At 44.3% G+C, this 13,863-nt stretch overlaps 1 protein-coding gene across 2 annotated transcripts in view; it reads left to right on the top strand.

Moving 5' to 3' along the window:
- Positions 1 to 13,863, top strand: part of COL17A1 (collagen type XVII alpha 1 chain) — a 200,275-nt gene that overhangs the window by 111,256 nt on the left and 75,156 nt on the right. For both annotated transcript variants that reach the window (XM_069611740.1, XM_069611739.1), the window contains exons 22-28: positions 27 to 89; positions 2,552 to 2,656; positions 4,184 to 4,246; positions 5,929 to 5,964; positions 8,877 to 8,930; positions 11,551 to 11,586; positions 11,788 to 11,823. In XM_069611740.1, coding sequence (XP_069467841.1) covers positions 27 to 89; positions 2,552 to 2,656; positions 4,184 to 4,246; positions 5,929 to 5,964; positions 8,877 to 8,930; positions 11,551 to 11,586; positions 11,788 to 11,823 — 393 coding nt within the window. The remainder of the gene's footprint in view (positions 1 to 26; positions 90 to 2,551; positions 2,657 to 4,183; positions 4,247 to 5,928; positions 5,965 to 8,876; positions 8,931 to 11,550; positions 11,587 to 11,787; positions 11,824 to 13,863) is intronic.

The raw sequence follows: 13,863 nt of genomic DNA, 5'->3' as shown, positions 1-13,863 counted from the left end.
CATTAACTCTGTCTTTATCACTACAGGGCCACCAGGTCTCATTGGGCACACAGGACCAGAAGGACCGAAGGGACAGAAAGGAAGCACAGGTGTGTATGGCTCCGTACCAATAATGCTCACACAATACATACTATATGCCCATGCATTGATTGAACTAAACACTCAGACCCCTACTTTAATCTTGTTTGGTTGTGTTATGATAGGCATTTCAAAGGTATTCAGGAGTGTAATGGACACCCTTGCAGCACTGGTGAAACATTCTATCACAGGGGTCTCCGAACCGACCCATTGCCTGTATATATCTCTTGCAGGGTGGCAGGAGGACGTAGTAACTTTGCGTACACTTGCTGTAAACGTATCGTCTGCACCAGGTGGTAGAGTTGATAACAGTGCACGCCCAGTCAAGTGAAGTGGGCAGAAGCGGTACAGGGGGGCTTCACCATGAACCTGCAGGTTGGAAGTATGACGCAAGCTGTACTCTAGCTCATTCCTCCCTGCTTGAACATGCTTACCATTGCCTACACACCCTCATGAAACCTCTCTATCTGCAGGTGATAATGTAACTCACCATTGCCTACACACCCTCATGAAACCTCTCTATCTGCAGGTGATAATGTAGCTCACCATTGCCTACACAACCCCATGAAACCTCTCTAACTGCAGGTGCAAATGTAGCTCACCATTGCCTACACAACCTCATGAAACCTCTGTAACTGCAGGTGATAATGTAGCTCACCATTACCTAAACAACCTAATGAAACCTCTCCGACTGCAGGTGATAATGTAGCCCACCATTTCCTACACAACCTCATGAAATCTCTCCAACTGCAGGTGAAAATGTAGCTCACCATTGCCTGCACAACCTCATGAAACCTCTCCAACTGCAGGTGATAATTTAGCTTACCATTGCCTACACAACCGCGTGAAACCTCTCCAAATGCAGGTGATTATGTAGCTCACCATTGCCTACACAACCTCATGAAACGTCTCCAACTGCAAGGGATATTGTAGCTCACCATTGCCTACACAACAACCTCATGAAACCTCTCCAACTGCAGGTGATAATGTAGCTCACCATTGCCTACACAACCTCATGACACCTCTCTAACTGCAGGTGATAATGTAGCTCACCATTGCCTAGACAACCTCATGAAACCTCTCTAACTGCAGGTGAAAATGTAGCTCACCATTGCCTACACAACCTCATGAAACCTCTCTAATTGCTGGTGATAATGTAGCTCACCATTGCCTAAACAACCTCATGAAACCTCTCCAACTACAGGTGACAATGTAGCCACCAGTGCCCACATAACCTCGTGAAACCTCTCTAACCGCAGGTGAAAATGTAGCTCACCATTGCCTACACAACCTCATGAAACCTCTCTATCTATGTGATAATGTAGCTCACCATTGCCTGCACAACCTCATGAAACCTCTCCATCTGCAGGTGATAATTTAGCTCACCATTGCCTTCACAGCTTCATGAAACCTCTCCACCTGCAGGTGATAATTTAGCTTACCATTGCCTACACAACCGCATGAAACCTCTACAACTGCAGGTGATAATGTAGCTCACCATTGCCTACACAACCTCGTGAAACCTCTCCAACTGCAGGTGATAATGTAGCTCACCATTGCCTACACAACCTCATGAAACCTCTCTAACTGCAGGTGATAATGTAGCTCACCATTGCTTAGACAGCCTCATGAAACCTCTCTAACTGCAGGTGATAATGTAGCTCACCATTGCCTAGACAACCTCATGAAACCTCTCTAACTGCAGGTGAAAATGTAGCTCACCATTGCCTACACAACCTCATGAAACCTCTCTAATTGCTGGTGATAATGTAGCTCACCATTGCCTAAACAACCTCATGAAACCTCTCCAACTACAGGTGACAATGTAGCCACCAGTGCCCACATAACCTCGTGAAACCTCTCTAACTGCAGGTGAAAATGTAGCTCACCATTGCCTACACAACCTCATGAAACCTCTCTATCTATGTGATAATGTAGCTCACCATTGCCTGCACAACCTCATGAAACCTCTCCATCTGCAGGTGATAATTTAGCTCACCATTGCCTTCACAACTTCATGAAACCTCTCCACCTGCAGGTGATAATTTAGCTTACCATTGCCTACACAACCGCATGAAACTTCTACAACTGCAGGTGATAATGTAGCTCACCATTGCCTACACAACCTCGTGAAACCTCTCCAACTGCAGGTGATAATGTAGCTCACCATTGCCTACACAACCTCATGAAACCTCTCTAACTGCAGGTGATAATGTAGCTCACCATTGCTTAGACAGCCTCATGAAACCTCTCTAACTGCAGGTGATTATGTACCTCACCATTGCCTACACAACCTCATGAAACCTCTCTATGATAATGTAAAAGATGCGTGGTAAAGAGACACAGTTGAACGAAAACGAGGTCCATAGCACCATATAGCTTTCAGTTACACATTCCATATTAAACAAATGGATGACCAACAGGCTTGCCATATAACATTGGCACACCCAGAAACATGTTTATTTATTTGTAGGTGACCATGGGCTGGAGGGGCAAATGGGTCAGAGAGGACGTGAAGGACCGACTGGACCTCGCGGGGAGCCTGGACCTCCAGGATTTGGAGAAAAAGGGGAGAAAGGTAAGATCTGTCACACACATCTGCCCATTAGATCACTCTGAGGATAAAGACACAGCTGGATATTCAGAAGATAGTAACCTCCATTGAAATTGGAGACCAAAACAGGCCCCATTGCTTTCTTCTAAAATGAATATTGTTTGCCTTCAACTCTTATCCTATTGGTAGGCTCGTAGTATGCATTTTCTTTAGCACTTGCTATATGTGTTACTGTATCTATATACTGGATGTAGAAACTCTTGAGTTTCCTTTAGTGAGTGCCTTTATAGTACTATTGAAACAAAGGTGAGGTTGTTGACATGAAGTCTGTGAATTAAGAATTGCTTCTTTTTTAGTTTTTCCTATTAGTTGGTGCTTTACTACAAACCAAAACTATTGCATTGGAGTACAGATAGGAGGGGGATGGAATATGAGGAGGGACACAGAGCTTGCGGGTGTTGTTTAGTTATTTACTTACCCATTGACTGTCCATGGCCATGTAATCTCTATGGCCATTCTCACCCACTACCTACCCCCCCACTCCGAAAACTCCCTTATGGTTTCTCTTTGAGCTAGCTCTATCAAGCAGTAACATGTTTGTATGTGGCCTGTCAGTATTGTTTCAAAGCAGTCTAGTTAGAATTAACAGCTCATTTGCAGCTGTAAATGTGCTATTGGTGTAATTCAAATGTTTTCACCATGTGCCTCCAACCACTTGACGAATAAGCAGTATGTTGGCCCACATATGTTCATTGCGCTGACATCCAGTTAAAAACAAGCATTGTCAAAGACAGCCCTTTTGGTTTGTAAAAAGGTATTAAGTAGGTATTTGCCTGGCACTGCCATCATTTGCTCAGGCACTCGCATCTTTTTTCAGCTGTTGCCAGTAGTACCATTATGGCAGTACCTGGCAAATGCCTATCTTATACCTACTCAACACCAGACTGTTGGCTTTGCCAATGCTTGCTGTTATAGTTTGTCTCCCTAGGTTACAGGGGGCATAGCAAGATGTGGGTCCTTGCTTGATGCACCTCACTAATGGGGTCCAAGAAGGGCAAAACATATCTGGGATTGTTGGTGTTTCCGTGCAGAGGGGATGTGGCCTAGCAGTGCGGGCGGGACTGCTTCCTTTGTTGGCAGCACCAGACTAACTTGCATATGATTGGTCCCCTTCTGCAATGGCGCCAACTGGCTGAAAACGCATGGATTCATGCAACAGCACCATCCATCACACCATTTGGTTATGCCTTTGAGAGTTCTTTTCCTTAGTCACCTGGGATATTAATTGGACAAGAAAGGGTCAAATATGCATTCACGTACTGTTGTCGCTATCCCTACACATTCTGTAATGGTGAATGTCAAAAATGCAAGTTATCGTTTACATAACATACGCACTCATGGACTGAGGAAGGGGGCTGGGACTGAGTGCAGAGCAGGTGCCAAGGCTACATTTATTCTCAATGTAACCAGTGCTCCTTGAATATTAGGGATTATCATAAGGCTGATCTATATCGCAGAGTGATTATTTCCATTTCCATATTTACTTGTTAGGTATTGGAGGAGATCCAGGCCTTCCAGGATCTGTGGGTGCTCCAGGTGCAATGGGACCCAAGGGTGAGTAGAAGAAGAATTGTTGAAGAAAATTGATAAGGAAGGCCTCAACATGTTCATGGGTGCAAGGGTATCCGGACATCTCCCCAGGCCTGAAAGATATACCCAGTGTTCAGCACTCTGGAACGTCACAAAAAAAAACAATGGGTCAATATGTCACAAAACACGCTTGCCATCTGGAATGTTCAAATGTGAAATGGAATGTCTCTTGCCAGACCCAACTACCTTCAATTAGGACTTCCCTCCTCAACCAATTATGGCCCAAATCACAGAATGGAAAATGCATAATCTTGTGTGCTTGCCAGCCCTCTAGCTCTGCAGCGGCTCTGTCTTTTTCCATCCACTTCACCCATGCATGGAGAGCATTTGCATGTTATTGCCTGATTGGCAGCTCCAGCCTCCCTCAGCTAATACCAGGATCCCTGGTCTGATGGCAATCCCAACAATGCCGATATTTACCACCAATCACCATGGAATGTTAAGAACAACCAGGGTCATGAGATCGTAAAGATGTACATTCCCTTGGCATTAACCCCCTACAGTCAGCTGTCGCTAAGTCTATCAGAGCTGATCAACGGGTTCCTTACCACAGAGTCCCAGCCTTCTTCCAAACCTTATCACCTTTATGACAGCTCAAAATATATCAATAACAAAAAGATATTAGAAAAAGGACAACCCTTCTAGGGTGAATACATGATCAAGTCAAATAAGTTACCCACCAGAAATAAGGTCTCTCCAACATACAATAGTCCAAATGAATTATATGATCACGAATAACATAGTCACCAAAAAATAGGAGGGAGAAAGGTTGAACAAATTATTGTTTTACAATAGTTCTGTTTTCTTCCAGACTGACTCTTGCCCAGAAATATTCTTGACAGTGTTTATTAAATGTCCTTTTGTAGGGGTAACCCTCTGGTTGGTGCCACCATGCAAATGCCCCTTCTTTATGTATTTGATATTGTTTGTTGGCTTCAGGATCCGTCTTTGTCAACTACTTAATATCTTTCATTTAAGTTTCTTCAAAGTTCTTGGTCAATTCTTTCATCAGGTTTTCTTATCACAATGTAGAATGTTGTCACGTGTGCTCTCATCATTATTTTGTCATCGGAAATACATGATCCAACAGCTGGCTTGCGTGCAGATGGGCCACACATAGCCATTCAACAGCAGCACTATTGTTGGAAAAGCCACACCAACCAATGCAAGCGTAGGGCCTGTGAATTCCATGAGGTGACACAATGTTGGACTGGGTCTAACTACTGGGTTAACTCACAATTTAGCTGATCTCCTCTGACATAATATTGTGTGTAGGGTGGGTACAATGTTTCTGAGCACTGTGCACCCAATCTTACTGATGGTGGTTATCTGTAACTCCTGTGCAACACCCTAATTCTGTTCTGCCAGGCGGTGTGTGCAATATTACGAAAAGATTACTCATAATGATGAAAAATGGTCAGGGATTTCCCTAATTTCGTCAAAAGATGACCCAGCTGGAGAACCACCTCAACAAACTATTTTTGGTCTTTGATCATTGCTATCACTATAGCCCACTTTGCAATGCAGATGCCACAGAAACAGTGCACCCTATGCAAATGTCTCTTCTTGTGAACACAGTGGCATAAGCCGAGAATGCCTTATTTGTAAGGTCATTTTGTAATTGTCCACCTGCGTCCTCCTTACAGGTTCCATGGGATTGGCAGGCCCACAAGGTCCTCCAGGTAAGAGCTGCTTTCCCTTCATAATGTTATAAAACCTCAGCTTGTGACCCGCGTATTTCACATGAGCTTGTACATATTTATCTCCCATTCGTTATATTGCGTCTCATAACCGCGTCTACCACCTTTGGAGGATATGGGTACTGAGGAACAGAAAGATGAAGTCATTTCTGCAAAATCGTATAATGTTGCCCAAGTGTGGAACCCGGGATCAGGTCTCAGGATTGACAAACTAGAACCTAAACACAAGATCAAATAGACTCCGAGCATCCGGGGACGAGGCAATTAGTATTGGGTCATGTGCTGTACACTTGGGCCATTAAGCCTACTGGCCACAATGGAGGATGAGGGTGGGGAAAAGTGTCGTCTATGGAGGTTCTTGCAGAATAAAAGCCCAGTGAGTACTAGGGCGCTGATCATGATTTTTAGAGGAGAAAATATTGTGAAGGGAGGGCGATTCCTTTGCACGTGGCTTCATTGGAATCAGTTTATGGAGGTTCATCGATGAACGAGGCTGTCAAAGTGACCCCAATGTTTCTGGACAAGCAGTGGGGAGGATGTTAGCTAGTGGGGAGTGAGGGAGAGGAGGATAGTTTTAGGTGAAGTCAATACATTAATTTATTTAAATTATTTTTTTATAACGTACCTGAGTTCGGCTCCTAAGCGCGATCTGGGATTCGAACCTCTGTTGCTCTACATGGCCTTGCTTCCAATACCAGCACATTGCCCCTGTGTTATCCTCCATTATCATTTGGGTGCTAACTGCAAAGAGGTGGCAGGAACAGCTAAAGAGATGGGGATGGCGATGGGACGTTTGTTGAGAGAAAAGAGTAGAGTACTCAGATTGGAGTTCTGGGTGATGCCCACAGGCTTAACGGTGGGCACAGGGCTGGACGAATGCAGTACACATGAACGCATGGAAAGACATGGTTGTCAGCAGGATGCTGTGGCTAGCCATACTGAAGGAGACAGAGAGGTGAAAGTGCGTGAGTATGGAGGAAAGATGGTTCTGATGGGCCAGAGTGAATGGACATGGGAAAGGACTGTCTCCATGGTGAACATATTGGAAAGTCCTAAATATAAGAAGGTTACTGAATGAGTCTTTGGAAGATTATTCTTGCAATGGTAGTTAATGAGGATTGAGCGGTGGCTGACAGCTTGTGATCAGTTCGCCAACAACAGCTGTCTGAGCAAGCCGGCCTGTAAGTAACGTTCAGAGCGTTGAATGTGGAGGTGCAGTGAAGTTGAAGGAGGAGTCATATTTGAAGATTTTGTGGTTGAACCATCTTAGGGCGATGCAAGAAGGATGGTCTGAGCTCAGGGGAGAGTTGGGGAGAATGTTGCAAGCGGTGCATTGGAGGATAGGAAGAACATGAAAGAGGCCACAGGAAGGTGGGAGGACCAAAAGGGAGGTAAGGAACATTTAGAGGGCTTGGATAAAGGTTGTGACATTATCAGCATTACATATACATTGTGGGGTGGCTTGGCCTGGAGAGGAGGCTAGGAGCTACTGAAGGCTCCTGGATAGTTGTGGGTGGTGGGAACAGAGGGAGGAGATACCCCCTGGTAAAGGTGAGGGCATCAAGGGATATATGGTCTGTATGAGGTGCATCGTTTCAGGGTGCAGGTTTTCAGACATTTGTAGAGATGTCTAGCAAGCAGGTTCATAGTCTGCTAAATGAAGTGGTGATCCAATGTTGCAAGTGTTGAGATTCAAGAGGCAGAGATGAAGAGGCATAAAAGAATTGCATTCTCAAATGTGCCTTGAAGAGCACTGTAGAGTGAGTCTTTATGAGAAACCTAGAAAGAAATGCCAGAGCACAACACATATTAGGAACCCATAAACGTACCTTATTAAATGCAACCACCACAGTAGGAGCAAGAGTAATATCAGTGTGTTTGCCAAGATGTGCTCTCCATCAAGACATATTTCAGACATACTAGACTTAAGAAAAAGAGCATTCCTTTAAATATGACACACACATATTGTTGGGGTCCTATTGGCTGGCTAGTGGCTCTAGCTATGGGGTCAGCACACCCTTATTGATCAGCTACAGGTGAAGAAAATTGTGTACTGTCCTATTTTCTATGGTTTGCTTGTTCCCTGTCCTGTGTATTGATGAGAAAAAAGGGGGCATGTTCTATTTGTGTTATTAGGGGGAGTAAAGTGGTTCTCAGCTGACTTCAATAGGTTTATGTAGAATTTAGGCTGAGCCATCATGCCACGGTGGGGGAGGTGAGGGTGTGGACAGCCTAAAGGATTGCCGGGTAAGCTGTTTGACATTATGGTTGACTTGGATGACCAACAAAAGTGCATTGAAACGTATAGACGTGCCCACCGGCAGCCAATAAAAACAATCATGCCAGGTACTTTCAGATAAGGCCTGCGCCTGCCATGGCCAAGCACCACCTTGCCAACAGGCAACGTTAGCACCCAGAGATGGCACGTAAGAGGTCTTCTCATGCTCAAAGACAAAGGCAATTTTGCAATTCAGTCTGGACAAGAGGCCAGCATGAACAGGTGTGTTGAGATCCAAGCGTAGAAGGTACCTTTACCATGGTTTGGGTACTCCAAACGTAGATGGTTAATTAATTCAGGCATATCAAATGGGTTTCTTTCGCATGATATCCATACACCAGGACTCTCCAGATATTTTGGACTACAAATCCCATCCCGCTCAGCCAGGACAGTCAATGGTGAGGGATCATGGGAATCATAGTCCAAAACATCTGGCCTCTCCAGAGCTTTAGGACTACAACTCTCATCAGCAAATGGCACCATAGTAAATGGTGAGGGATCATGGGAGTCATAGTCCAAAACATATTTATATGAACAGGTTGCAGTCCCCATCATGCCTCACACATTGTCTTCAATCAAACCACATTCTAAAGTACCGATTTCTTTCTCTTGACAGGCTCGCCTGGTCCTCAAGGCTTCAGAGGTGAAGCAGGTCTTCCAGGCACTAAAGGTAAGTGGCAGGGTTGCATGCAGTGCAGAGGTGCAGTGCCATCCATTTGAGTGATCCTTGCTTGATGACCTTCAATCATCAGAGGTAGTGAAAATGATGTGGAGTCGCACTACTACATCAGATGTATTGGAAACTGATTGGAAGTCATGGCGGTGGGGGGTGGAGGGAGGGTGGAAACAAACCTGTCTACCAGCAAAGAACCCGAGTAAGATAGCATCTGCCGCATAGAGCCCTGGGCAACATACTGCACAGTTCAGAGGTTAGAATTCTAGCACGTTGATGCAGGCTATATGAGAACTGCTAATCTGGGTAAAAGTTACAGCCCACTATTTGAGGCGCTACGTGCCATGAGAGCGTGGCAGAAGGAGATATATATATATAAACCTATATCTACAAGGATATAGTAAAATAGTTCATATTTTTTCAACAATATAGTCTGAGCAAATACATGGTGTCAGAAATAACAACCAAGTAATGGAAAGGGATGAAATAACATTGAAACGTGAATAAGGTTCTGATTATTTGCCAGTGATACTCATTGCTCTTAGTCCTACTATTCCTCGTCCCAGTCCTTATCTTCTTAAAGGCAGATTACCTTCATGATACTAAGAACTGGGACGAGGAAGAGGGGTGTGAGGTAATCCCTGCCTTTATTGCTGGGACTCGGAAACCCACAACGCATGGTATCAGGTATTGTTACCCCCGTATTTAATGTCGCCATACATATAGTCGCCGGGAAATGGCATAGGTGACATTATATAAGGGGACGATATATGGGGTAAATGGGATTGGGGATTGCGTGGGTGTCCCCGCTCCCAAGTGATAATGTTGCCGCAAAAAAAGGCGCCATTTTTGCATGGGGACATTATCACATGGAACCCAACGTATTTGAAGAATCACGTTCTTGCAATCGAGAAACATTTATCGTAGAAATGTAAATCCTGCTGCCGGTTCTCACCCAACAAGTGATGCAGTGGCAAGTTCATGCCCTGCTATTGTTCCCCTCTCTCTAGGGTCATCGCCAAGCAATACAGCCCAGTTTTGAGGGGGCTGCCCACCAGTCCGCTGGGTCGTCTGTTTCTGGGTATCCATACAAGTCCCCTTGCGGGTCCATACAAGTCCCCTTGCTACCTTTATGTCCAATAAGGCCCTCTTGCGTGAGTCAGTGAGAGCCCTAACCTGGTTGAAACATATTTGGAAGCATGTCTTGTAACAGCTGGGCATGTCCTTGCTCACATCTTTGCAAAGGTGATCATGCCTGCATCTGTTGCATGCAGTACAACACGGAGAGCACCAATGCATGAAGCCGTCCCGTCTCCTTCTAGAGACATGCCTGTCACTATGTGCAATAGTTGCGGAAGGACGCCCTCTCTCATGGGATGCCTACGGTGCAAGTCCTGGGCCAGAAATAACCCCTGTGCCATAGGTCGCATGCCACTTTTGGTCTTTCCTGGAGAGCGCTAATGCTTTGTTATGAACCCATGGCAGTGCCACACCCAGTCTTTCAGAGGTGCCAACCTGCACACCGATTCAGCAAGTGTGTGGAGTTTATGGAGCATTGTATGAACAACACCAACACTTCCCTTACTCTACCTATACTTGTCTGTCCTGGCCAGTGGTACCACCCCATATATGTCTTAGGTTGACCTATAGGATTCACTGATGAATTATATTTTCAACTAGACCTCAGAACCAAGACATTTTCCTGGCCAGTGGTGCCACCCCATATATGTCTTAGGTTGATCTATAGGATTCACTAATGAATTATATTTTCAACTAGACCTCAGAACCAAGACATTTTCCAACAACGTTGACCCTCGTCCTTTTTACAGTGGCCTTCAAAAGGACCATCCAAGGTCACATGGCAAACATGCTTAAATGCTTCGTTGTTAAATGATCATGCAGGCAAGAGTTCCTCGCACTCGTTTGGCTAACAGCATGTGGTTTCTATGTACTGTTTTTAACCTTTGCTGTAAGTTTAACACTAAGCCGGTGCTATTGTGTAGCGTTGTGCAACAGAATTGTGCGTTCCATGATACATTACAAAGGGCTTCTTCACAAGTTTGGCGGTGCAGTAAAAATACGGCGGTAATAGCGTCACAGCCGCAAAAGCCCAATCTCGAGTTTGGGGGAAAGTTGAGGATTCACCTCCAGCTTTTGCTGGAGGTGAATGTGCCAACTTTCTGCCCATTTTCGGCATAATCACCGTAGCGCAATTACCGCTGCGGTATTTGTACTGAAAATGCCCTATTGCATCCTACGGACTAAAATATAATGGGGATTTACACCGCTACCGCCACTTGTAATCTGGCTGTAATACCGCCAGACCAAGTGGCAGTAACGGTAATTGCGTTAGGCGGTATTGCGACAGATCCAACTTGTGATGAGGCCCAAGTGTTGCAACAGTCTACAAACTGTCTTGTTGGAGAGCTTTGTGAAGGTTGGATTATTATTGTTAAACTGTGTGTGCCATTCAAAATAAGACGACGTCTGTGCTCAGAAGAACAAACGCCATTTTAGTTTTTCCCCTCGTTACGGCCACGCGGATACTCTTGTTGTCTACTGTGTTATGTGCAATGGTTTCTCATTGATTGTTGGCTCACAATATTTTCTTTTTTAGGTGAACAGGGGTCCATGGGAGTTGCTGGTCCGAAAGGTGAGGACACTGGTTTCTAAGGTATACTATGGTCCCCGTGCACATACTTCCACTTAAACTTACCCGGGGGCAAGCTCCATTTATGAAACCCAACCCGCCCTGACAGATAAAGCACCAGACATCATCAAGGCAGTCATTTCAACATTCATTGTGAGAAAATAATTGCTAAGAGTAATTTTTTCTTTCTTCTCTTTGCTCTAGGCGACCAGGGTGAGAAGGGATCCCGGGGTCTCACAGGTCAGTATTTAGCTGTGTGCTTCAGGGCTTCTGATGTGAATGTACATGTAGAGGGAAACTAGAGAGAAGCAGGGTGGCTAGACAGTCACGTGAGTTCACCTCAAAGGTGGGCAGGTTCTTTCCTCTAACCAGCGCCTCAGCTGCAAAAGGCCCCTAGGAAAGCGAATGCTTGAGATTACATTCTGCTGCCTTCTTACATTTTTGGCCATAAAACCTTTGAATGCCATAAAACTACTCCAGTCGTTTTTTTAAACTAATACAATTCCCTTTTATGTGCAATCGCTCGCTCTATGGGAACGCTTTTAATAATTGTTCAGAACGATAAACTCAACTGAAGAAGTTTTTATTAAACTTCCTTTCCTGGTATAGAACATGCTATACTGTCTGAAACACATCTGGAAAATATTCAAACTTTATACATGGGATAATGTGCCCCCTACCGTACGCTATAAGAATATCGCAAGTCACCAAGGAGCTTTGTGATGGGACAGAGGAACGAGGCCAAAGGCTGAGTTCCCTTATAAGGTCTCGGAACTCCAAGGTGACTTGCAATATCCTTTTTATGTATGCTAGGGGGTACTTTATTCCTTATAATACATGGCCACACGCTGTCATCCCCTTTAATAACTCATCTCTTGCATAATATGATGTAAGAGATCTTCCATTTGCTGATCCATATAACTAATATAGAATCTGCTTGGATTTTAAAGAGCAAAACTGCAGCTCCCAATGTGTTGCAGAAAAATAGTTCAAGCAGTTTAATTACAATGAGAGTCTGTCGTTTCTCTATGCGCTTGCATTCTAGACACATCGATCAAAAGTTCATCTTGCAAAACCATTGATTCCTGTTATTGTTAACTGAAAAGGCTTGGGACAGTTAAAGCTAGAACCAGCTGCGCACGTCAATAGTGTTAGAGAGAAGGAATTATACAAGCATGGGGTGCGCTATGTCCGTTTCAGGTGGTTGTGAAATAAGAACCCTATGCCCCAAGTGTCCTATTAGAGCATGTAAATGCTCGTAGGGTCATACCAAATGCGTATAGTGAACTGACCATGTGTGTATTGGATATTAATCTGAATGTAAGAGAATTAGACAACTTCAAGTGGGGTGACCTGGTCCCAAACAGTGCAAGGAATCGGTTACGCTGGACCAAGGTTAAAATTGAGAAAATGTGTGCAACCATTTGTGATCAGGGTTTGTTTGACTGGCGGGAGCTAAAGGGCAAAAGTGCCAATGAGATAGAAGAATGGCCCAGATACATTGCACATAGAATGGAGAAACTAAATGTTGCGAGCGAAAAGCAGAACACTAATGTGACATTGCAATCCATGTGTCATCGTAATATAAGTATTGCCTGACATATGAACCTGTTACATAAGAAATTGTAAATATTCTTGGACTTTGTAACATAGGAAATGCCCAATATATGATCCTGTAATAAAAGAAATTGTATAACATTCTTGTACCTGTAACCCAAGTTTTTATTTCTTTGCAAGCGCCCAGTTGCTTAACGGCCAGGTGCGCTCTATAAATAAATAAACAATACAATACAATTCAATGTATTGGACATTAGCATATGAAATTCCAAGCGTATTAAACACAGGGCTATTAGAGCAGCTAAAGTTAGGGATAAGGCCCAAGGCCTGACAGCAGCTCTAGCCGGGGAAATAACAAGAATTAATAAGGAACACCAGTCCTGGTTAAAACATTATAAGGCTAATATTACCAGAAACAATTGGGAACGGTTTGTTCATGTCTTTAAAAAGCGTCATACTGGTGCTATCTGGAAAATGCTTGCCACAGCGAAGGGTGAGAAAGTAAAACCACTGGTAAACCTCATGTCTGGTGCAGTCCGGAGTGCTCATATAAGATCAAAATGTTTAGAATTGACAGCCTCATATGAAGATACCAGTGTAAGTACTGCATGGCCGATGGATATTGACCGGAAGATCATTGAGGCGACAATAATTAAATTGAAGAGCCCAAGATCACCTGGCCCCATGGTCTGGCAAATGTGGTCCTCAAGTGTGACCCATGTA

Source organism: Ambystoma mexicanum, chromosome 8 (genome assembly GCF_040938575.1).
Source record: "Ambystoma mexicanum isolate Mex_15411 chromosome 8, UKY_AmexF1_1, whole genome shotgun sequence".
Lineage (NCBI taxonomy): Eukaryota > Metazoa > Chordata > Amphibia > Caudata > Ambystomatidae > Ambystoma > Ambystoma mexicanum.
Note: the sequence above shows the minus strand (reverse complement) of the source record. Positions and strands in the feature narration are given on the sequence as shown.